The 26,053-nt window shown below is 43.3% G+C and overlaps 1 protein-coding gene across 1 annotated transcript; it reads right to left on the bottom strand.

The window, feature by feature from the left end:
- Positions 1 to 1,006: 1,006 nt before the first annotated feature.
- SIAH2 (siah E3 ubiquitin protein ligase 2) lies at positions 1,007 to 24,380 on the bottom strand. The gene is made up of 2 exons (XM_007940173.2): positions 23,961 to 24,380; positions 1,007 to 1,564 (listed from the first exon to the last, which is right to left on the bottom strand). Exons 1-2 carry the CDS (start codon positions 24,378 to 24,380, stop codon positions 1,007 to 1,009), a joined length of 978 nt encoding a protein of 325 aa, XP_007938364.1.
- Between the last annotated feature and the right edge of the window lie 1,673 nt (positions 24,381 to 26,053).

Below are 26,053 nucleotides of genomic sequence, written 5' to 3'. Positions count from 1 at the left end.
CCTTCTCCACATTTTAACCCAGTAATTCTCAAACTTTACCTTGGAAATGGATCACCTGATGAGCCTATAAATTCACAGGTGCCCTAAATCTGCTTAAAACAACTGAGCACTCCAGATGATGCTATGCACATTGGTCAGTATCCAGTTTGAGAAACACCGTTTTAAATGCATTAAAATAATTCCTAACCCCTCAAAATCAAGATAAAAGTAAAGGAATTTGCTGACAGACACTGTGCTTTTGTCAACGCTGAAGGACCAACATAGGAAGATCAGTAAGGAAGAGTCTCAAATTTCTACCACACTAGTCTACAGGAGTCCTGAGCTCAGGAAGTAAATAAAATTTAGTATTAAAATTTATTTTAGATCACAGAACAGCCTCCAAACCCCATTTATCCCCATTAATGAAATTTGTTGTATTGATGCCAATTAAGGGGTGTGTATGTGTGTGTGCTCTGGTAGCATAGTGGCTAAGACACTTGCCTGCTAACCAGACGACTGGCGGTTCAAACCCACCAGCCACTCCTCGGAAGGAAGGTTGGGCAATCCTACTTCCGTAGTGATACTGCCTCGGAAACCCAAGGAGGGGTCGCTATGAGTCAGGTATGACTCGACGGCACATAACAACAACAACGTGTGTGTGCATGTAAGAGTCATAATGACCCTATAAGACAGAGTAGAACTGCCCCTTAGGGTTTCAAAAGCTGTGAATCTTTACAGAAGCAGTCTGCCTCATCTTTCTTCCACAGAGCAGCTGGTGAGTTCGAACTACTGACCTTGTGGGTAGCACCCAGGTGCTTAACCACAGTGCCACTATAGTTGGAAGTGACTCTACAGCAATGGGTTTGTGTATATGTATTAGAGAAGCTGCTGTTTCAACAAAACATGGGGGCAACTGTGGATCCTGACTTGTGAAGACATACTGAATAAAACATCTATAAAAACCTTTATTAAACATAGAGCACTATGCCCAAATAATTTCAATAGTTCATGGACTCTACACGGTACATCATGGACAACATGTAGAAATAGTCACATTTATCCCAAGGTTCCCATTATCTGCAAAAAGATGTGCTATGGCTGTGTCAAAAACAAGGCAGTCACTGTTCATGATGGCCGCAGCCACGCCATCATGAATGGACCGGGGTGTGGCCTCCCAGGTCAGTCTCCGCCGGTTCCCGTTCAACTCCAGTCTGTAGGCAAAGTTCTCGGCCTGCTTGCGGGTGCCGATGAGCAAGACGATGGCAAAGAACTGCTGGTGCCCCTCGTACTTCTCTTGTTTCTCCAGCACCAGCATAAAGTGGTGGCCAAAACACGACTGCATCATCACCCAGTCGACTGCCCCCGGCAGGTTAATGTCTGTAGCTAGAAAGACAATGTCTTCTCCCTGAAGCGTGGTGATGCTCTTGTGGGCATGCATGAGGTGGGACATCACGGCTTCCAGGGAGCCCTGCCACTTGCAGGATGCCCCAGGACAAGGGCAGGAGTAGGGACGGTATTCACAGATGTCTTCGTGTTCTGGCTTCTCTGTGTGGTGCAGAGTCAGGGAACAGCCAGTGGTGGCATACTGTAAAGATGGAAAGAAATACATTGGGTCTTCTCAAAACTTCTATTGGTACATATCTGTAAGAGCATTTACCCCCTCGGGTTTCCTGTATTCTTATTTCAGTGACTTTTGCTTAAGTGAGTTAAGTAAGTAGTTAACACTAAAATATTGTCATACGTAAAATCAGGGAATATCCTGAACCACTGGCCAGGAATGAACTGTTCTTCATGCTCCTCATTCCAACATTGTTAAAAACATGACAATTAAAGACTTCTTACTATAATCTCCTTAAACAACAAAAAACTGTCAAGTCATCCCTGTATATCCTGGCCTTCCTTTCATTTTTTGTAAACCTGCTTTTTAAAAAAAATTCAGATTGCTTGGGGGGTGGGGTTGGGCAAAGGATATGTATTATTTCCAGACTAGTTTCCCCATTAACATAGTTTTGAACAATAGTATAGTCTCTTTGGTGCTTCCTTCCCCCTCCTGGCTCAAACTGCTAAGCTGCGACAAGCAGGGCTGACTTTTGGTGCTCCTGACTGAAGAACTGAAGAACCCTCACGCTACTGGAAATATTACCTTGTCTGCTTGCGCTTTGAATCTTCTCCTGGGGGCACTGGACATACATTTTTGGTGAAAAGAAATCATATTCAAGAGCTAAGTAACTAACTCTGAAGACTGCTTGTAATTTGGTTCCAACCACACACAGATTCCCAGTCTAATCAGACTTGTTGTTTGCCATTGAGTCGGACCAGACAGTGGAAGTTAAAACCAGAAGGGCCTAAGCCTCTCAAAAGCCCACTGAACTGTCTCCAGACAACTAACTTCTTCAAGTGCACGTCTCTTCCTGATCAGGTATGCCAGGCCCAAGGAATGGGAACTACCTACAATGGGCCCTGGATGAGTTTTCTGAGATTGTCAGTCTGCCCCCCAAACACTGCCTTAATAAGGGAAGAACAAAACCTATTTTTCCCTTGCACCAGGGATAACATTCCTGATATATAAATCATACCATAGGAAAAGATCACACTGAAAGGAATCAAATGTCTGCTCCCAAGAATGACAATGCTAATTCCTAGACACCAGATACAGCATCAGCCCACAAGCAGACACTTGCCCAGACTTCTCTACCACTGTCTTATAAAGAATTAAGAAACCTGAATCACCTTTTTGGGTGAAACTAGGTATCAACCTTCTATCCCTCGAGCACAAAGTGGCAAGTAAACAGTCTAGTGTATCTTGGATTCCCTGCCTTCCCATTAAGACAAAGAGCCACAAAATAAGGGCAAGGCCAGGTCATTTTTCTAACACACTATGTCCAATTGCTTTTGAACTGTTGTTTTTGCTTTTCCCTACCCTGCTTTAGGGAACAAATCCCTTATAAACCTTAAATAGGCCAAATTCTAATCTTTACAGATGAATTAATTAATCACTAGCAACAAGCCAGTACTGAGTACCTTCTCCACACAAATGCTAAGCTTGGTCACTGAAAGGATCGGAAACAAAGATGACAGCTGCCATTTTTAGGGAGATCAGTCACCTCTAAGCAGGAAGATAAAGGATGGTTTAAAGAAAGAAATGCAGCTTGCTCCTCCTTTGCTTCTCACTTACCTAAAGTGGATTTTAATCTTTAACAAAAATTGGCAGAACTATTTCAATATATTTACTTTGCCCATAAACTAAACTCACTGCCATTGAGTGAGATCTGACTCACAGCGACCCCTCCTTGGGTTTCCGAGGCAGTATCACTACAGAAGTAGATTGCCCAACCTTCCTTCTGAGGAGTGGCTGGTGGGTTTGAACTGCCAGCCTTCTGGTTAGCAGTCAAATGCCTTAGGCACTATGCCATCAGAGCTCCTACTTTGTCCACAGGAATTGCTTATTCATCTTTTTTAACCATGGACTAATTTTGAAAGCCATGTATGGAAAAAAAAAAAAGTTAATCAGAGGGAAAAACAAACTTATCCATATATGTTTACACGTCAAGTTCCTAATTCTGTAAAGTCCTAAAAGACAAATCCCTATCAACTGTGTTTTTAATCTAGGGTGCAGCAAGGAATGGGTGAGGCATTTCTCTCCAGAGTTTAAACACACACAAACACACAGTAAAAATAGCAAGCATTAGCTCTGAACTTGGCAGATTCTCTGGCTGACACAGGCCCTCGTTATTTGGGTTAAGAAGATGTTTCAGAATGAGCTGTTTACCACAGCTGCCCAGGAATAAGCGCAGGAACTACATGAACTTTGGCAAATGGTGTACAGAAAAGTACCATCTGTCTCTCTTCCCCCACTTAAAGGCCCAAACCACCCCATGCTCACAAACTCAAAATTTGCAACAAATATTTATCATCTTGCAACCATTTTAGAACTTTTTCTTGGGTAACTCAAGTAGGAATATTTATAATCTGAATTATTTGGTTTATCTTACTAATCACACATTCAACTCTTCCTTCAACCCAAATATAGAGAACAGGGAACCTTTCCAAACTACACAAACAGAAAAGGCATTACTTTGCATCTGTATGGACAATGGCCTTATGAAAAAAGATACTGTTAAAGCCTGAGGTGCTTACTCTGCTTTTTCTAAACAAGCTGAACTTTAATGCCCATCTATTCCTTCTGTTTTCATCTTGAGTGAGGGCGTGTCTACATGACCACTGATGCCACTTTTAGGATGAGTGGATTATAGATGATCTCTAAAAAGGAAACATCTAAACTTTTAACTAGGGCTTCAAACTAGTTATTTCCGGTTCAACCCCCCGCTGAGAATTTGCATTTCTACCCCAGATATACTGATGCAGAATCTACATTTTCTCAAGATCCCCAGGTGATTCTTATGTCTTCATACCTCTGACAGTCTCGGCATTGTTCTGGAGTGACACCCCAGAGCACAAGGGCCATTGTCACGGCCTAAATCAGGAGAGCCCATCCAGGGATCAGAGTGAGGGCTTGGGGGTGGGAGGAGTGTGTGATATTCCTGAAATGGTCTGTAAAACTATCTGTTTCTGAGCAGCAAGCTCAAATCTCACTGGCTCCTGGGCTTGCGTCTCGTTGGAAAGCTGCAACTATGAAAAATTCAAATACAACAAAAATACAGATGGTAAGGAGGACCAAGAGGGAGAAAGGTGTTGTCAAGCTGGAAAGAGTGTGAGAAGAAAGTTAAGGAAAGCTTATTGTAGAAGTGGATTGTGGAAGGGGTAGTCCTGTCTGGTTCTAACACAAAGCTAGCCAGCCAACCAACCAACCAAAAACAAAACAGTGCTGTTGAGTGGATGGTTACCCCAGTGTCACAGCAGAAGCCCACAGGGTTTTCAAGGCTGTGATCTTTCAGAACTAGGCCTCCCAGCCTTTCTTCTGAAGTGCCTCTGGGTAAGTTCGAACTTAAACCTTTTGGTTAGCAATCAAGTGTTTAACTAATTGCACCACCCAGGGACTCCCATGGAGGGAACAACTGTGGATAAAATTTAAAGGAGAAGGCAGCTACACATTCTGTCAGGGGCTTAACTGACAATTCTTCTTATTTTCAAGGTTTCTCAAGCTTGGAACATTTTCAACCATATAATTCTTTGTTACGGAAGTCCATGCCGTGCATTGTAGGGTGTTTAGCAGCATCCAGGTCCCTACCCACCAGATGTCAACAGCAGTCCCCCTACCACCCCTCCCAGTTGTGATAACCAAAAATGCCTCTGGAGATGGTCAAATGCTCCTTGGGGGGTAAAATTGCTCCTGTTTGAGAACCAGTGACTTAGACAAAGGACAAAACATGGTTTCTGGGCAGCTGCAAAAACAGCTGCAAAGAGGGGCCCATCAACAAGCAGGTCAGGTTACTCTGCCCCATCCAATGCCCCATCCTACCCAGGGCAACTCAGGAATGCCAGACACACAACTAGAACTGGATGGCTTGCAAAGCACAGCATTAGACTAGAAAGCTGGTTCTAGCCGTTTTACAGACCAGGAACTGGTGGCTCCTCAGCGGCCGCGCCAGGAGCACAGCCCTGCCTTTCCACGCTGCTCCACTGGTGCTCTTCTGGCTGCAAACAGCATCTCCAGAGTCAACCAAAGAATCGAGAAACAGAAATAATTTACATCTACCTTCACCACTCCCTTCCCCTCAACCTAACAAATACAAACAAAAAACCGAGGCCACTGCTTTTGGAAGCAGGTTCTAATCTTAACTTTTTCCTTGGTTTGCAAGGAGAAAAACAGTCTTGAAAGCTCCTCTCCCTAAGGAATGGGGCACCATCACCTCACCAATAAGTAACCCAGTAATTAAGGCCCTCCCAGCTCTCTCTGGCTGGCATCTTTGCAAAAAAATTCTGAAGTTTTAATTTTCACATTCTGGCTAGGGCTTTCCCCACCAAATAGATACAGCAAGGGTTCAAAGGATGCCTGCGTTTGGAATGAGAAGGGGCTTTACTTCAAACGACCAGTTCTTAGCTGTATGTGCTTGTTCCTGAGAGAAAGCACCTGGCTTGTTCACAAAGGGCTGTGTTGTGGGACACATCCACAGCTATAAAAGAGATTCTCCTCAGGGAAATATCTGCTCATTCCCCCTGAGCAGAATGTGTTTTAAGTAAACCGCTCAGGAGAGGGGGGAAAAAATCCCAGAAGCCCAAAGCTAAAGGGAAATAATGGGGAGGGGAAAGATGGACTAACAGAATGAGAAACAAAGAAATGTTGAAATAACATTTGTGACTTCTCTTTAGAAACATTTCATCTTACAATGGCTCAAAAGTCTTGTGCAAATGTTCTCTGCCATGAAAGGCATTATTGTGACCTGGTGCCTCATATTTAGGTCTTTCAAAAACAGGTCATTAGGGCCAATTCTTCTCCTTGGCATGGGTTTTGAAGGTTGTATTTAAATTGGAATTTTTTGGGGAGGGGGTTCCTTTTCTGTTAAGAAACCCCTTCAAGCACACATGCACACAAGATATGGCAGAGACATACTTAAAGATTCCCAAACCAAAAAACTCACTGCCATTGAGTCAATTCTGACTCACAGCGACCCCTACTGGGTTTCCAGGTGGTAAATCTTTACAGAAGCAGATTGTTTCATCTTCCTCCCACAGACCACCTGGTGGGTTTGAACCACTGACCTTCTGGTTAGCAGCCAAAGGCCTTCTCCACTACACCACCAGAGCTCCTTCACATCTGTTATTTACCAAATAAACATAGCCACATTATATTTGTTGATGAAATTAGCAAATAAACAGAATAACCGCTATCTGGTTGGGGTGCTAGTGAAAGTCATGCATGGATGGATCCTGTCACTGGTTTAGAACAACTCATTTAACCTATTTAATTGATTTAATGTAATTCATGAACAATTTATCAAGCTCCGACAACCAACAACTACATAGAGGCGGCGTGAGCCCCACGAGAGAAGTGTGTCCCTCTCGGGGACTGTGAGGTAAGCATCCTGCCTCAGCTTGCATACCTCCTAGGAAACAGCTGAAATTTATTAGCAAAGCATCTGCCAAGTGCTGGGGCCTCAAATGAGAACATCCCAAGAAAAATAAAGCACAATCGTTATTTTGTTGTTAATGCTCATATACTTTTGAATTAAATCCAAGAAATGACCTCGTCTTGGAATAAGAAAAATGAACTGGGCTTTCCTTCAAACTATGTAAACTACAGTGATCATAAAATGCACAATGACAGCTAAATGCAACGCATGGTCCCTGCCTGGGAAACAAAAATTGCTATTGGACATTATTGGGATAACAGCAGAAATTTCAATATGGACTGTGGATTGGATAACAATATCTACTGTATGTAAAATTTCGTGATTTTGATAATTATAATCATGTAAGAAAATGTCCTTGTTTTTAGGAGAAACACATTGAGGGGCAGGATGTCTGCAATTTATATTCCAATGGTGAAAAAAGATGGATATATGGAGTGAACACAAATGGTAAATGGTGCAAAAAGTGAACAACTGATCTGGATTAAGGGTACATGAAAAATATTTGTACTTTTATTGCAACATTTGTGAAAGTCTGAAATTATATCAAAACAAAAAATTACCCCCAAAGAGTGTATTAAATAGTCCAGGGACTGAGTTATCTTATTTATCCATTATGGGATGGAGATCTCTTATGCAGCTGAACCTCATTATTTAAAACCAGTTGTAGAGAAAAAGTGGTTCAATGAATTGTTTTATCAGAATAGTATTTAAATAAAGACAATGTGCTTTTAATTATGTATCTTCATATAAATGCAGCTAAGTTAATAGTTTTTCTTTTACTAGAGGCTCTTTGGGATGCATTTTAATGAACCAATAAAAATTTGCAGTGAAGACATTAATTGTTAGAATAATAACCAACACTTCTTTGATCACCTCCAAAGACAAAGACTTCTCAGCTGCCTCTCTGATCTGTCTAAAGGTTTATGGCCTGATAAGTCTGTCCTACTGTAGTGTAGTTTTTGGCCTCTGTAGTTTCACCCACTGCCCCTCCCAAATCCAAGGTAAACTCAGAGTGGTTCTAAGCAAGGTTTTAAAGAGGAGCTGTAAGAATGAAACTTACTAAAGTGAACCCAGAAATAGAATCAGAACTAAAAAAAGAAAAAATGTTAGTTGCCTTAGAGCAGATTCCCATTCATAGTAACCCAGTAGGACAGAGTAGAACTGCCCCATAGAGTTTCTAAGGCTATAATTTATGGTCAGGAGCCCTGGTGTCACAGCAGTTAAAGTACTCAAAAGTAAACCAAAAGGTCAGCAGTTCAAACCCACCAGCTGCTCTGTGGGAAAAAGATGTGGCAATCAGCTTCTGTAGAGATTTATAGCCTTAGAAACCCTATGGGGCAGTTCTACTCTGTCCTACGGAGTTGATATGAGTTGGGATCAAATCGTTGGAGTGTTTTTTTTTTTTAATTTTTTTCTTAGAATCAATTTTGTTCACCTACTTACTTATTTATTTCTTATTTCCTGCCCACCAAATATTTATAGGGGTAAATGAATAAGTGCAGAAGATGGATTATTTATCTGCAGAAGATGGATTATTGTCCACCATGTTAATTTTACTTTGAGTCTTCCTGTGAAATTTAAAATTTTAAAAATTCAGTAGACCATTTGAGATTATATAAGGACAAAAATGTTTATTTTTATTTCAGACTTCAGTCCTATGGGTTTGTTTTATCATCTGGATAGAGGTGTTTCATGCATTTTATCTACATCAACTATTTGGGGGGAGAAGGTTTATAAGCTCTTCTGAAACTTTACACAGATCAGGAAGCAACAGCACTGGTGTCATTTGGAAGGCTGAATGTCCCTTTTTCTCTTATGTGTTTTTACAACCTCTGTTAGAGGAGTTTTACTAGAACTCAAGTACTCTGTGTCCCATGTGACCCTGAATCTATCGTGTCACCTCTGTGCCTATAAACATGGCTGCAACTCACCCCTTGACTATTATTAACAGTGGGTGAGCTGTGGACTCCTCATATTCATCACATTCTGACTCAGACAACAGGAGAAAATGAAATCTCTTCTTGTGTCTTAATTATAAGATTCAGCTGTGTCTGTCTAGCATCCCTTCTCTAAGAACCTTGGAGTATTTTCATTCAGCTTAAATGGTGAAGTCCTCACTTTGGCTATGGGTAGTGCAAAGAGATATGGGGGCAGTTCTTCTCTGTCCTATAAGGTCGCTATGAGTCAGAATCAACTTGCCAGCAATTATTTTGTTGCTGTTGTTTCAGTTTCAGCAGTTTTACAGACAGTTAATATGAGAAGACAGTATTATTCAGTACCAGAACTTCCAAACAGTGGCGAGACTAAGGAAACACACTTAACTTTACAAGTTGGGGCAGACAATCCTAATTAAGACCCTTGGGCTCAAAAAATTCCTTCTTTTTGCCTAAGAAAAAGCTGACAAGCCACAAGTGTCAGCAAGCTGTCTTACTAAAAAGTAGAAAACTTTGGGGTATTATTATCGCATAAATCTGAGAACATCCTGCTGTGGGGGGAGGGAGTGTTTGGCCTTCCAAAGACTGACTGGACTAGCAGTGGTTTATTTTTAATCTTAGCAACTTTAAACAAAAGTTGACTTTTGACCATGTATGCTTTTCATCTGTCCATAGCCAGAGTTAGCAGGCGACCACACATTTCCTTGGAGAACCAGTTTTGTAAGGTCCCTTTAGAGGACATGTCCAAGCAAACAAAAGCACCTTAAAGGAAGAGTACAAGTTACAAGGCTTCTTGTCATACTATCAGTAACTTTCCCACCCTTGCAATACCCCGTACACTTCTATGCCAGGCTCCCACCTGTGCGATCACGTTAATTGACCCGACCACTCTTCACACAATGCTGCTTGCCTCAGTGGTCTTTACTTCTCGATTAAAGCAAATGAATTCACCAGAAGACTTACATGGTAGGGTTGACAGATTTAACAAATAAAATATAAGATGCTCAGTATGTTCCCATGTAATAATGGGGATAATTAAAAAAAAAAAAAATCTGTTGTTTATCTTAAATTCGAACTTAACTAAAACCAAAAACATCAAACTTGGTGCTATCAGGTCGAGTCCAACTCATAGTGACCCCTCCCTGGGTTTCCGAGGCGGTATCACTATGGAATTAGATTGCCCAACCTTCCTTCCAAGAAGTGGCTGGTGGATTTGAACCACCAGCCTTCTGGTTAGCAGTCAAATGCCTTAGGCACTACGACAGCCCTATTAAGAAGGCCCCTCTGATACAGGCCATCCCTCCGAAAGCTACCACATGAATCTGGAATGGGAAGGGGATAACTGTGCACCATCAGTGGGGAAAGGGAGAGAAAAGGCAGAAGATCATAGTGGAAGAGACAGTGTAGGTACAATTGGTAGGCCCATACTGGAATTTCTGCTCCCCAAACTTACAATCTGTATGACCTGGGCAAATCTCTTAGCAGGGGATACTAACCTTGCCTACAATTTTTACAACATAATTAGGAGGATAATATAAGATACTAAATCTAATCCCACCAACCATTAACAAGGCAATAACATCCTCTACAATCAACTCCACTGGCTTTCCCATATAACCTCGCCATGAACTGCCATCCCTTCTTCTTCACTGGACAATCTGCTACTCCTTCAAAATGCAGCTTGGGCACCATCACTGCAATGAGATCTCTTGACTCCTCTCTGCTCCCATCACTTGCAAAGGCCCCTGCTGCACTGTTGATCCATCTGTCTCCATCACTAGATCATTTCAGAAAGATGAGGCCAGAAAGTCAGAGTCCCTTGCCAATTACTAAATAAAGGGAGCATGGTGAAGGGAGGCAATGGCTGGCTAGGCAGGTGAGCAGTGGAAGGAGAGAGCCTGGAGGCAGATGTCCTAGGGCTGTGGGAGAGTTCAAAGCAAAGGTGGGTGGGAGGATTCAATGTTAGAGGGTAATCAGGAACAACCAACTCTAGTATGAGGCTAGGTCAAGGTGAAAAAGCAGGCAGTAGCATTAAGATTATATTGACTCGACAGCACATAACAACAACAACAACAGCAGCATTAAGAAAACCAAAAAGATAATAACAGTCAGTGCTGGTGATGCTAGAGTAATAGGCTTTTAGTAGTAAATGATTCTAAGTGAGATTACAATTTGGCTCTTCTAACAAAAGTTTCAGATTTTTGCATATACCTTTTGGCCCTACCATCCAACTTCATGTACTTGCAATATTATGCAGCCATTAAAAATTACCTTAAGATTATATTTATCAATGTGAAATAACAGTCACCTCTAATAGTGTTAGAGGTAAAAACTGTTTATAAAACAGCACGTCTAACCGGTCCCCACCTCACCTGCTGATTTTGAATGAAAAAACACCACTGATAAAGAGACACGTTTGGAAGGACATATACAAAAATGGTATAGTGGTTATTTCTAGGTGGAGGATTATAAACAAAACCAAACTCCCTGCCGTAGAGTCGGAGACTCATAGTGACCCCTCCTTGGGTTTCTGAGGCGATATCTGTACGGAAGTAGATTGTCCAACCTTCCTTCCAAGGAGTGGCTGGTGGGTTTGAACCGCCAGCCTTCTGATTAGCAGTCAAAGGCCTTAGGCACTATGCTACTGCGCCAGGATTATAGATTTTATTTTACTTCTGTGTGCATTCGACATTGTAACATAATCATCATAACTTTAAAAAACTTACTGTTGTTGTTGTTGTTAAGTGCCGTCGAGTCATTTCCGACTCATAGCAACCCCATGCACAGCAGAACGAAACACTGCCCAATCCCGCACCAGCCCAACAATCCCTGCTATACTTGAGCCCATCATCGCAGCCACCGTATCAATCCATCTCCTTGAAGGCCTCCCCCTCTTTCGTCGACCCTCCACCCTACCAAGCATGACATCCTTCTCCAGGGAATGGTCCCTTCTGACAACATGACCAAAATAGGTGAGACGAAGTCTGGCCATTCTTGCTTCCAAGGAGCATTCTGGCTGCACTTCCTCCAGGACAGATTTGTTAGTTCTTTTAGCAGTCCATGGTACTTTCAGCATTCTCCGCCAGCACCACAACGCAAAAGCATCAACTCTTCTTCGGTCTTCCTTATTCATTGTCCAGCTCTCACATGCATACCAGGCGATTGGAAATATCATGGCTTGTGTCGGGCGCACCTTAGTCCTCAAGGAGATATCCTTGCTCCTCAGCACTTGAAACAGTTCCTTCACAGTTGACTTTCCCAATGCTACCCGTCATCTAATGTCCTGACTGCTGCTTCCGTTGGCATCGATTGTAGAACCAAGCAACGTGAATTCTTTGACAACCTCAATCTTCTCTCCATTTATTGTGATGCTGCTCATTGGTCCAGTTGTGAGGATTTTTGTTTTCTTTATGTTGAGATGTAATCCATACTGCAGACTGTATTCTTCAACCTTCATCAGTAGGTGCCTTAAGTCATCCTCACTTTCAGCAAGCAAAGTTGTATCGTCTGCATATCTCAGGTTGTTAATGATTCTTCCTCCAATCTTGATACCACGTTTTTCTTCATATAGTCCAGCTTCTCGGATTATTTGCTCAGCATATAGATTGAGTAAGTGTGGAGACAGAATACAACCCTGACACACTCCCTTCTTGATTTTAAACCACGTAGTGTCCCCTTGTTCTGTTCGAACGACAGCCTCCTGGTCAAGGTACAGATTCCTCATGAGTACAATCAAGTGCTCGGGGATCCCCATTCTTCTCAACGTTGTCCATAATTTGTCATGATCCACACAATCAAATGCCTTTGCATAGTCGATAAAACACAAGTAAACATCTTTCTGGTATTCCCTGCCTTGAGCCAAGATCCATCTGACAACAGCTATGATATCCCTTGTTCCACGTCCTCTTCTGAATCCGGCTTGAACCTCTGGAAGTTCTCTATCAATATACTGCTGCAAACGTTTCTGAATTATCTTCAGTAAGATCTTACTTGCATGTGATATTAATGATATTGTTCTATAATTTCTACATTCTGTGGGATCACCTTTCTTTGGAATGGGCACAAATATGGATCTCTTCCAGTCAGTTGGCCAGGTAGCTGTCCTCCAAATCTCTTGGCATAACTGAGTGAGTGCCTCCAATGGGGCATCTGTTTGTTGAAATATCTCAATTGGTATGCCATCAATTCCCGGAGCCTTGTTCTTCGCCAGTTCTTTCATTGCAGCTTTGACTTCTTCCTTCATTACCATTGGTTCTAGATCATATGCCACTTCCTGAAATGGATGAAGATCGATCAGTTCTTTTTGGTACAGTGACTCTGTGTATTCCTGCCATCTTCTCTTGATGTTTCCTGCATCATTCAATATTTTGCCCATAGAATCTCTCAATATTGCAACTCGAGGCTTCAATTTTTTCTTCAGTTCTTTCAGTTTGAGAAATGCTGAGCGTGTTGTTCCTTTTTGGTTTTCAGACTCCAGGTCTTTGCACATTTCTACTTACTGTAGAATATACAAAATAAAATTTTTTACCAGTTGCTGTCTAGTTGATTCTGACTCACGGTGACCCCATGTGTTACAGAGTAGAACTGCTCCACAGGGTCTTCTTGGCTGTAATTTCTACGGAAGCAGATCACTGGGCCCTTCTTCTGTGGTGCCACTGGGTGGGTTCAAACCACCAACCTTTTGGTTAGCAGCTTAGTACAAACTGTTTGCGCCACCCAGGGACCTTATAAAATAAAATACATACATTTTAAAAAATTGCTTAATCTAAGCAGTCATTTGCATCTCAAATCAAAGTCTCATCAATCAAAAGCAACAGCAAAAGCAATTTATATAAGGTCTATGAGAACATTATATGACCAGGAGTAGGGAAGGAAATTTAGTGGGAGAATCTATAAGAATTTTTTTTTTTTTAAAGCTTATGCCTTGATCTGACCTCAGAGGCTACCCATTTTCATTGCTTTTAACTATGCACATTTATTTAGTGTTTGAACTGTGCTAGGGTTATGCTGGACACTTGGCATGGATTATCCTCATACCCTTATCATCACCCCATTTACCAATGAGGAACTGAGTCTTGGAGAGGTCACCAGCCATCACAGTGGGGACAGAGCAGTGATTTGGACTTAGGAGGCATGGCTCAGGCCCACCCTCAAAACTAGAGTAAGAGGTTAAAATGGGGGACAAGTGACCCAAAGACAGTATGTGTTTGTCAATTCAGTTTTAGAATAGTACACAGGTCTACACATTTAACAGAGTGTATCTTCCATCTATTTCTACAATGTCTTTGGCTGGAAACTATGAAGGAGGTGCCCTTTTATACCTATATAGATTCTACATAGTCTGAAAATCATTACATAAAATTTTTACAAGACTGGAAATGAAGAGAACAAGTGTTTCCCAAATTTTAAGAAACTAATGGAGAAAGAAAAGCAGCTGGGGCAAGGTTGATGAAATTCTGCTAGAGAATTTCCAGTCTCTCTCAAGTCAGAGAGAGTACACCCTAAGGCTTAATCTCAAGATACATTTTGATCAGGGAAACTTTTTTTAGCTTTCTTATTTTTCTTTTTAGGATGTCCAGAGTGGGATCACATTCTAACACCAGAAGGGCCCCTGTGTTTGACCATGCACTGCACAATCATGCAGCCATATATGGCGGCCACAAATGCTGGCTTTCAGCTTAGCCAATGTGTACCTACTACGTGCCACTTTCCAGAAGTGAGAACATTGTGGATTTGAATGAGAAATGCCCTGTCTCATAAATGCTGTCAGAAATACAAGTTTGCCTCTTTAGGTATGTTACATCAAGGTTTTACTCATCACAAATACCTTTTTTTCAACAACATAGATGGCAGCCATACATGTGGACTTCGCCAGATGGAACACACAGGAGTCAGATTGACTACATCTGTGGCAACAGGTGACGGAGAAGCTTAATATCTTCAGATCTTCAGCCAAGACCAGGCCAGGAGCTGACTGTGGAACAGAGTATCAATTACTCATATGCAAGTTCAAACTGAAGTGGAAAACAATTAAAAGAAGTATACGAGAGCCATGATTACATCCCTCCTGAATTTAGAGACCATCTAAAGAATGGATTTGATGCATTGAACACCAATGACCAAAAACCAGAAGAATTATGGGATGACATCAAGAACATCATCCATGAAGAAAGCAAAAGGTCATTAGAAAGACAGGAAAGGAAGAAAAGACCAAAATGGATGTCAGAAGAGACTCAGAAACTTGCCCTCGAATGGGGAACAATTAGAGCAAATGGAAGAATCGACAAGATAAAAGAGCTGAACAGAAGATTTCAAAGAGCAGCTGGAGAAGACAAAGTCAATTATTATAATGAAACGTGTGAAGACCTGGAGTTAGAAAACCAAAAGGGAAGAACACGCTTGGCAGCTGAAAGAGCTGAGGAAAAAAATTAAGCCTCAAATTGCAACTGAAAGATTCCATGGGCAATATGTTAAATGATGCAGGAAACAAGAAAAGAAGATGGATGGAATACATGATGTCACTATATGAAAAAGAATTTGTAGATGATCATCCATTTCAGGAGGTGACATATCATCAAGAACCAATGGTACTGAAGGAAGAAGTAGAAGCTGAACTGAAGGAATTGATGAAAAACAAGGCTCCAGGAATTGATGGAATACTCACTGAGATGTTTCAACAAATGGCTGCTGTGCTGGAGGCACTCACTTGCCAATGCCAAGAGATTTGGAAGACAGCTACATGGCCAACCAACTGGAAGAGATCCAAGAAAGATGATCCCACAGAATGTGGAAATTATCGAACAATTACCATTGTTATTACACACAAGTAGAATCTTGCTGAAAATAATTCAAAAACAGCTGCAGCAGTATATTAACAGAGAACTTCCAGAAATGCAAGCTGGATTCCGAAGGGGACATGGAGTAAGAGGTATCATAACTGTCAGATGGATCTTGGCTCAAGGGAAAGAATACCAGAAAGATGTTTACTTGTGTTTTATTGACCATGCAAAGGCCTTTGATTGTGTAGATCATAACAAATTATGGATAAAATTGAGAAGAATAGGAATTCCAGAATGCTTGATTGTACTCATTATGTACTCCTGTACATAGACTAGGAAGCTGTCATTTGAACAGAACAAGGGGACACTGCATGATTTAAAATCAGGAACGGAGTGAGTCAGGGTTGTATCCTTTCACCATACTTATTTAAACTGTATGCTGAGCAAATAATCCAAGAAGTTGGACTATAAGAAAAAGAATGTGGCAATGGACTGGAGGAAGGCTCATTAACAACCTGAGATACGCAGATGACACAACTTTGCTTGATGAAAGTGAGGATGACTTGAGCACTTACTGATGAAGATTAAAGACTACAGTCTTCAGTATGGATTACACCTCAATATAAAGAAAACAAAAATCCTCACAACTGCATCAATAAGCAGCATCATGATAAATGGAGAAAAGACTGAAGTTGTCAAAGACTTCATATTACTTGGTTCTATAATCAACACCAGGAAGCAGTAGTCAAGACATCAAAAGATGAATTGCATTGGGCAAATCTGTTGTAAAAGACCTCTTTCAAGTGCTGGAGAGCAAAGATATCTCCTTGAAAACTAAGACGTACCTAGCCCAAGCCATGGTATTTTCAATTACCTCTTATGCATGTGAGAGCTGGACAATGAATAAGGATGACTGAAGAAGAGTTAATGCTTTTGAGTGGTGGTGCTGGAGAAGAATGCTAAGAGCACATGGTCTGCTAAAAGAACTAACAGATCTGTCCTGGAGGAAGTGCAGCCAAAATGCTCCTTCAAAGCAAGAATGGCTAGACTTAGTCTCACCTACTTTGGTCATGTTGTCGGAAGGGACCATTCTCTGGAGAAGGATGTCATGCTTGGAGGGGGGTCAACGAAGAAGGGGAAGGCCCTCAACAAGATGGATTAACATGTTGGCTGCAGCGATGGGCTCAGGTATAGTAGGGATTGTGAGGCTGGCACAGGACCAGACAGTGTTTCCTTCTGTTGTACATAAGATCATTCTAAGTCAGAGACAACTTGATGGCACCTAACAACAACAACAGTGAGGTTTTAATACAGTCATATTTATATACAGTTTTTAGAGGTCTTCAAAAAATGGCTCTAACACAGAACTCTTGTTGTTAGGTGCCATCAGGTTGATTCCAACTCGTAGAGACCCCATGTGACAAAGGAGAATGCCCTATCAGGTTTCCTAGGCTGTAATATTTACAGGAGCAGACTGCCAGGTCTTTCTCCTGCAGAGCCACTGGGTGAGTTTGAACTGCCAACCTTGATTTGCAGCTGAGCACTTAACAGAACTAGAAGATCTCATCTGCTCTCAGGATGCTACTTTATAGGCTAGATCTGCTGTACCTTTTGGTAGGCGTCAGCTTAGTTGTACTAAGGACCAACTTTAAGTAACAATAATTTACTCCAGTTCCAGTTCCAGGTAACCTGTGGAAATCTTTGGCCAAACTCTTTCACAGTATTATAGTGCTTCTCTTCTTAATTTCATACTCATAGATGTATTATCAACTTTTGTTATTTAAACTATTGAGCTTCACTGTCAGTATACATGGACTCTGGTCCCTGACAGCTCCTTCTAGGTTTCCATGAGTAAAACTGGTCTATTTTAGCCAGTAGCGAGGACTGCAGATCCATGGGTAATGCAAATGATTAACATACTCAGCTTCTAAACAAAAGACTGGGAGTTCAAGTCTACCCAGAAACACCTCAGAAGAAAGGTCTGGTGATCTACTTCCAAAATTCCAGCCACTGAATACCCTATGGAGCACAGTTCTATTTTGACACATGTGCAATCACTATGAGTTGTACTTGGCTTGCTGGCAAGTGGTCTGGTCAGTGAGGAAACTACAAGGGCAATTTCCAAATAAATAATTTAATCTTAGAGTAATTCTTTAGGTTAAGAAGAGATCTTTGAAGCTGTTTTTAGCAAGTCAGCACATTCCCCCTCAGGTTTTTAGGTGATTGTTGTTGTTATGTGCCATCGAGTAGGACCTGACTCATAGCGATCCCTCCGTGAGTTTCCAAGGCAGTATCACTATGGAAGTAGATTGCCCAACCTTGCTTCCGAGGAGTGGCTGGTGTGTCTGAACCGCCAGCTTTCTGGTTAGCAGTCAAATGTCTTAGGCACTACGCTACCAGAGCTCCCTTTTAGGTGATTACCTACTACTGAACAGCTACCTTAACTCCACTCATCTTCCACTTGACATGGTGAAGCAATGGCCCTTCTCATCCAAGCCTCACAGCACCCAACAGCTAGATGTTATCTTCATTCTTCTGAACATCTTTATTCTTTTTAACGGGTGAGCAAACAAGCTCAGGGAATAATTTGGACTGGACCAAATCATGCAAAGCCTGGCTGAGAACCCAGTTCTTCTGTCTTCTGGCTAGTGATCTTTTCCTTTGGATGACTTACTAGATTCAAAAATTTTAGGGCAAGGAAGGACCTTGGTATAATCATTTTGTCCAATACCTCTTGTAATGATAAAGGCATTCAAGTGCAAAGAAGTGAACTGCTTTGTACAAAGTCAAACATCTAGTCACTAGGACCACAGTTCAGGTCTTCTGATGGTCAGGATGTATAATTCTTTTGGCAAAATAAAGACGAAAAGAAAACAAGCTATAAAATGACCTATAGTTGGGACCTATCACAGTTCCAAATTTCATGTATTGTAAGAATAAAATGAAAACTTTCAGGCTCAAGAAATGCTTTCTAAAAAGAACCAGATCTGAGGTTGCAAACTGGCAGTTGGAATTTGGCCTGCAGACATGGTTGGTTTGGCCTGCAGGTTTTAAAGTTGAATTGGGCCAATGTTGGGTGGGGGAAGAGGGAGATTTAAGATAAAAAACCAGATTTCTGGCTTTTCTTGAAAAGCTCCAAATGTCTGGAGTGGCTGCACCCACATCCCCAACCCCCTCAATTAGCTAGAACTAAGCACAGGTTGCCCCAGCTTCCCACCATCTCCAGTGTTCCTCAGGGTGTCCCAGACCCTGAGGCCACACATCAGATAACCTCTCTCTCTTGCATTCATTACCTGGTCCCTGGGAGCTCTGGTAGCATAGTGCCTAAGGCACTTGACTGCTAACCAGAAGGCTCGCAGTTAAAACCCAATAGTCACTCCTTGGAAGGAAGATGGGGCAATCTACTTCCTTAGTGATATTGCCTTGGAAACCCAAGGAGGGGTCACTATGAGTCAGGTCTGACTCGAAGGCACATTAACAACAACAGTGGGCAACTAGCGAGGTTACTTCCACTAGACTAAATGAGTCCCCATGCTGAGAACCTTTTAAACTTTCAGCTGGGCTGTCTGACCTATTTTTGTTATTGCTTTGTTGTTTTTGTTATTGTGGATGATTTATGACTTGGGATACCTCCTGTGTTACAGAGTAGAACTGATCCATAGGGTTTTCTTGGCTGTAATCTTCACGGAAGCAGATCACCAGGTCTGTTTCTTTCACGGCACTGCTGGCTGGCTTTGAGCTGCCCACTTTTTGGTTACTAGCTGAGTGCAACTGTTTGCACCACCCAGGGACCAATTTTTTTCTTTTTTTAGGAGCAAAGACAACCTTTTCATAATTCCAACTGTAGGGAAGGCTTGTCTAGCTAAGGCTTTCTATTCAACAAGTATTAGAAAATATGCTACAAGAAACTTTCAGAGAAGACATAGATAAAGTGGAAAGAGAATGTATCACAGTCTAAGTGGGCTGAAGTGGTTTTGAGCATTTCCCACAGTTGCAGAGAGAAACACATGGCTGATATTAAACTATACTGCTGAATGGGGGCATAAACATGTCAACCTTTACTTCTCCTCCTACACACACACTCCACAGGTAGTAGGTTTGATATATGGGAACAAGGATGTCAAAACTTCTCAGGCATGGAACAGCCAAAGAATGGTCTAAAAATACAAGGGGAGGAGAACCTTACTTTGATAGAGATCCTTTAAGAAGGGAGCCCTGAGCTAATAATGCACATGATGCCCTCTATCCTAAGTGCAAGAAAGCACTCTGGCCTTTAATTAAGTGGCCCCACACCTATGTAAGGTAACGATTTGGCAACACATCAATTTTCTTTGGCAAAAGAAGCATAAGCAGGCCAGAGCTGTGATGGAATCTCCCAAGATAGTAGGTTTGTAGGGTTTTGTTTTGTTTTTTTCAAATCTTCCTACATCACATGCCCTACAAAATTCCTCCCAATGAATTTTTACAGCAAGCATGTATGTCATGTTGGATGTTCCCATCAGAGGCCCATCTGGTGAACTCCAGATGGTTTTGTTACTGGTGTCAAACTTAAATTATGAATTGGAGCCTTGGAGTATCAGCTCAGATTCAAAATCCATGTGTATTGAGGAGGGATATAAGGATGAATGTCTTTAGGATATAGCTTAAAGGACAAGTCCACTTACTAACTGTGTGATCTTGACAAGTCACTTAACACCATTCTACAGGTATGAGTTTCTTCATCTAAAAAAAGTGAATTAATAGAAGCTAACCCATTCAAAGTAGCTGGCACACAGCACCCAATAACCATCCCACACAGTCTCCATTCTCTTCATGGAATGGTAGAAGCGACAGATCCTTAGAAGGTGAGCAGTCCAACTCCCCCAAGGAAAGTCCAATCTCCAGAGGCAGCCTCTCAGGCAAACAGTGGCAGCATCAGGCACCTTTTAAGAACCAAGCTTTGGTAACTATACCTAGCGCTGGCTTTCTCAAATTAAGACAGTCCATGAGAATTCAGAAAGCAGGTTGGGACAGTGACAAGGCAAACCCACTGCTGTCCAGTCAATTCCAGCCCATGGTGACCCCACATACTACAGAGTAGAACTGTTCCGTAGGGTTTTCTTGGCTGTAATCTTTGTAGAAGCACATTACTAAGGCTCTTTTCGGTGGTACCACTGGGTGGGTTCAAACAGCCTACATTTAGGTTAAGAGTTGAGCACAGACGATCTGTGCCACTTAGGAACTTTAATGATAAGTCAGTCCCTGGTGGCGTAGTGCCTAAGGCCTTTGACTGCTAACCAGAAGGCTGGTGGTTCAAACCCACCAGCCACTCCTCAGAAGGAAGGTTGTGCAATCCACTTCCGTAGTGATACCACCTCAGAAACCCAAGGAGGGGTCACTATGAGTTGGATCTGACTCGATGGCAGTGATTTTGGTTTTTTGGTTGAGGAGCCTCAAACTGCAGGCCAAAGGGCGAGGTACACAGCCCTGTTTTGTTTTCATTTTGCCACAGGCCTAATCATTTAAAACTATTTCTCATCCTTCCCAACTAATGTATCTTGGTTGCTTGCTAGACTTCTATATATATATATATGAGTTTAGTTTATCCAACCTAAATGGTTGAGATTCCTATCCATAGTTTAGATTTTTTATCAGCCAAAGTTGATGTATGCATATTGCAGCTTTATATATTTTCTTACACACACACACACACACACACACACAGAGACCTCCTATGCTTGCTTCTTAATCTGTGAGGGGATAGTTGAGTCTGAAATATCAGTTCACAAAAGGATGGCTTTGCCCAACTGCTTTATTATAAAATAGGGACTTGGAAAAAGCACAAGAATACCTCTATACAGAAATATGGGGAGTATCCTGATTCCCAAGAGGACCACTCTCCAAGAACGACTCCACTAGCACGTGACATGTTCAGAAAGGACTTATGCTTCAGTAGAAGTTCAACAGCAGCCAGCAACTCTAGATCCTGAAAGTGAAACCTCACACTTTATATAGCATGTTATAAACTGTTTCCCTTTCCTTCTCTCTGGAGCAGTCACAATACTCTTTTGACATCCACCCCCCCCTTTTTTTAAATTACAAAATACTGACATTAAATGCTAATTTGTGACTCATAGTTCACTTAAAGTCCTATTTTTTATTAGCCTCACATTGAAGGGTTTGGGAGAAATTTAAGATGGTTCCCTGGAAATCCTGAAGCATTCTTCCTTCCCCCAATACATCTCAAATGTCAAATAGCCACTCTGTATCAACCAAATCTTCTCCAAGCACTAGGTTGCCTATTTCTTCATGACTCCAAGAAAATTACAGAAATTTTATCTAAATTTTATAAGAACAACTATAAAGCTAGATGAATTACTAAGCATCTTGAGATACGTTTAAAGCAAAGTAATTAATAACTATGGTTGACTGAAACTCAACAGTCCAAACACTGATGCAAACCTCTATTTGAACATGCTATTTGAACTTGATTTGTGGCAGGGCAGGACACCAAATTAAATCACTCATTATTATAGACTTAAATCCCAAACTTTGATTCTCTGGTGGGTTATTTTTAATTTGAAAATGAGCTCTTGTCCTGTAAAGTAAGCAATACCAGGGAGAAATGCAAAGCCTACAAGTAACTTGTACATAAAAACTCAGAAGTATTAATGACATTATTTCTAAGTTCAGAAACTGCTAACCAGAAGGTTGGTGGTTCAAACCCACCAGTCACTACTCGGAAGGAGGATGGGGCAACCTACTTCTGCAGTGTTACTGCCTCGGAAACCCAAGGAAGGGTCACTATGAGTTGGGTCCGACTGGACGGCACATAAAAACAACAAATAGCTCTGGGTTATAATGAAATAATATAGAGAAGCATATCTGTGAAATAGCTTTTGAATATTTTCAAATGATAGATGTTGGCAAATGGATGTTATAATATGACCACACAATGCAATACCATGTAGCCATTTAAAATTGGGTTTCCGAGGCAGTATCACTATGGAAGTAGGAATGCCCAACCTTCCTTCCGAAAATAGAATAAGGTACAGCTAAATACCAAAGGTAAGAAAATGTGATAATATAAATTAAAAATAGCAAACTGCATAAATAATTTTTGGAGAAAAACTGTATCTATGTGTACATGTATATATATACCTTCCTGACACACACTGACATATATGATTCTATATTTGGCTGCAAGAGTACATTTATAAATTGTTACAAGAAGTCTATAAATATACACACTCAACCTAACAGTGGTGAGAAAAGAATCAAAACGCCTTGGTCCTGCACTTGGCTTTTCTTGTCTTTGTGGTTTGCATTTTTTGCAAGAGGGCGGTTAACTTTTTTAATTTTAAAAAATAAAGTGATAGCCCTTTAAAGAACGGTAACAACAGCTCCTGCGTGGCCCTTGAATTCCTGAAAGACCTTTGTTTTCACCTCACTCAGAACAAGAAAAGGAGCTCTGGTAGCATAGTGCCTAAGGCACCTGACTTGTAACCCGAAGACTGGCAGTTCAAACCCACCAGGCACTCCTCGGAAGAAAGGTTGGGCAATCTACTATCTGTAGTGATACCGCCTCCTCGGAAACCCAAGGAGGGGTCGCTATGAGTCGGGTTCGACTCCACTGCACATAAAAACAAGAGAACAAGAAACGCAGCCACGACTCCCTAGTCCTTTCTAGTCCTTGGAAGATCAAGAGAGGGAAAGGCGTGGCTTGCAGGGTTTTCTTGTAGCTGGAGGAAAACAGGCTGTCTACACTCCCCAGAGCTCCCACGTGTCAGGGGGTGCGCAGACTGCTGGCGCAAGTTACAGGAGTCCAGTACTAATTCTAACAGGCTGGGCTGGTAATGAGTGCATTTAGCTCACTCAATTCCTCGCTTCTCACCTTCCCACAGACAGGCAGCTTCTCGGTCCAAGTTTTATTTGTGCGGCCCAGCCTTACAGAGCACACCCGAGTGTATGTCTGCAAAGGATGCAGGCACCAGGCTGGGAGAACAACAACCTGTTCTAATAAGAAGTGAATGCCAGTTAATCCAGAGTCGATGATCAGGCAAATGTCAGTCCAGAGCTACTCACAAAGTGGACAGTCAGGTGGGCTTGGAAGGGGAGATGGCCAGACAAAGAGTTAAGATTTTTGTTTCTAAATAGGAGAGATGTTACTCGCCTCTCAGGGCCTGTAAATGGGCTGCAGGAAACCTGAGTTCTGGAAGGTCGCCGAGCAGAGATGCGCGGGTGGTACGTGGGCTTACCTTGCAGGGAAACAGGACAGCCGAAGCCACCTTCTCCATAGCCAGGTTCCTGATGCTGGGCGTCAGGGCGCCCCTGCACGTCGGGCAGCAGCTCAACTTCTGGCGGCATTGGTTACATACCAGGTGCCCGGCCTGGCACTGAAGAATGGGAGGCAGGACATAGTCAAAGCAGACCGGGCACTCGAAGAGCGAGGTCAGCTCGTGGTGCTGCGGGGACACCGGGCCGGCCCCGCCACCGCCGCTGCTGGGGCCGGAGATCACCGCCGCCGCGGTTGGAACCGCGGACGAGCCGGGGCCCGCAGCTGAGATGGTGGCGGCGGCCGGGGGCGCAGCCGGGGACGGAGCGTGCTGGGGCTGCGGCGGCGGCTGTTTGCTGCAGGGTTTGTTAGCGCTGGGGCCGGTGGAGGACGGGCGGCTCATTGCGTTCCGAGGCAACCATGGAACTGCGGGCGCCTACCTGCCGCGGGGCCGCCGGGGTCAAGGCGGAGCGCGCCCCGCGGGCTGTGGGCTCCGGGGCAACGCCACGGCGCCCAGTCGCGGACCGGGCAGCGTTAACCGCCTCTGCCCGGCAGGCGGGGGCTGGAGCGCACTGGCGCTCTCAGAGCTAGGGCCCTCGGCGTTCCAGAGACCCGTCAGCGCCCTCCGATCCCCCGCGGCGCCCCCTTCCCGGCGGCGTCTGGGGCCCTGACCCAAGCGGTGTGCTGAGCCCCAGCCCACCAGCTTCTGGAGCGGCAGCTGACGCAAGCCCCGGGGGCGCGCGCGGACGTGACGCTTGGACACGTGTGCGGCCGCCCAAGCGCGCGGGGACTGGCAGAGCCACCCTGCGCCTGGGCGTGGGCTCCGCCTGGCTCCAGCTGGCAGCGCAGGGGGCCGCCTAACGCGGGTGCTTCGGGTTAGAGTCGAGGGCCAGGCCCGCATCAGTGAGCATGCCCAGGTCGTCGCGCCGCCTGCTGTCGTCTCCCAGGGTCGGCTTCTCCTGGTTGGGGAGTAGTGGGTGCCCCTCCGGGAAGGCGTCGCCGAGGTCCTCTAGCCACACCCTGGGGAGCCACGCTGACGCGTCCCCTGGCTTAAACCAGAAGGGCAATTTAGGGCTGGGCGAGGGTGTGGATGGTAGGCGGGGCGGGACGCTGGCGGGCAGAGGCGGGGCGTGGGCGCCCCTGTTCAGCTCGGCGGGGAAAAAGCTGGAGGTTTCCAGGAGTTGAGTCATCAACGCGCGGGCGAGGGCGTGGGTTGTGGCCAGCCGAGCTGTAGGTCTGGAACCCGGGATCAAGAGAAAGAACTTTGGGTGGGAGCAAGACTTAGTACTATTAAGGGTACAAGTCCTCTTGGTACCCCCACCCCCCGCCATGCCCTCCAGGGTGCAGAGAAGGTAAACTCCCTTTACGCCTTCACAAGCAGCCCTGGCAAGAATTTCGTTGAATTTAGTGCCTCTGACCTGCAAAAGGAGTTCTGGTGACGCAGTGGTTAAACCGTTGCGCTGCTAACCTAAAGGTCGGGGATACCAACCCAAAGCCCGCTCCACAGGAGAAAGATGGGCAGTCTGCTGCTGTAAAGATTTACAGCCTTGAAAACCCTGTGGGGGAGTTCCCTGCCCTATAGGGTCACTATGAGTCGTAATAGACTTATTGGCAGTGGGTTTGTTTTTTGGTTTTGGACTGTGTGGATCATAACAAATTATGTATAATACTGCAAAGAATGGAAATTCCAGAACACTTCATTGTGCTTGTGGGGAACCTGTACGTAGACCAAGAGGCAGTCATTGGAACAGAATAAGTGAATACTGCATGGTTTAAAATCAGGAAGGCAGTGCGTCAGGGTTGTATCCTTCCACCATACTTATTCAATCTGTATGCTGAGCAAATAATCTGAGAAGCTGAACTATATGAAGAAGAATGTGGCATCAGGATTGGAGGAAAACTTCATTAACCACCTGTGATGTGAAGATGACACAGATTTGATTGCTGAAAGTGAAGACTTGAAGCACTTACTGATGAAGATCAAAGATGATAGCCTTCAGTATGGATTAACTGTACTTAACATAAAGAAAACAAAAATCCTTACAACTGGACCAATAAGCAACATCACAATAAATG

Source organism: Orycteropus afer, unplaced genomic scaffold (genome assembly GCF_000298275.1).
Source record: "Orycteropus afer afer isolate SDZICR_OR568_19922 unplaced genomic scaffold, OryAfe1.0 scaffold00066, whole genome shotgun sequence".
Lineage (NCBI taxonomy): Eukaryota > Metazoa > Chordata > Mammalia > Tubulidentata > Orycteropodidae > Orycteropus > Orycteropus afer.
Note: the sequence above shows the minus strand (reverse complement) of the source record. Positions and strands in the feature narration are given on the sequence as shown.

Bases quoted from the DNA above. Each gene is read 5' to 3' on its own strand.
- SIAH2 (XM_007940173.2), bottom strand. From the start codon at position 24,380: ATGAGCCGCCCGTCCTCCACCGGCCCCAGCGCTAACAAACCCTGCAGC. The intron at 1,565-23,960 runs GTAAGCCCACGT...CCATCTTTACAG, and splicing joins CTGTCCTGTTTCCCTGCAAG to TATGCCACCACTGGCTGTTC.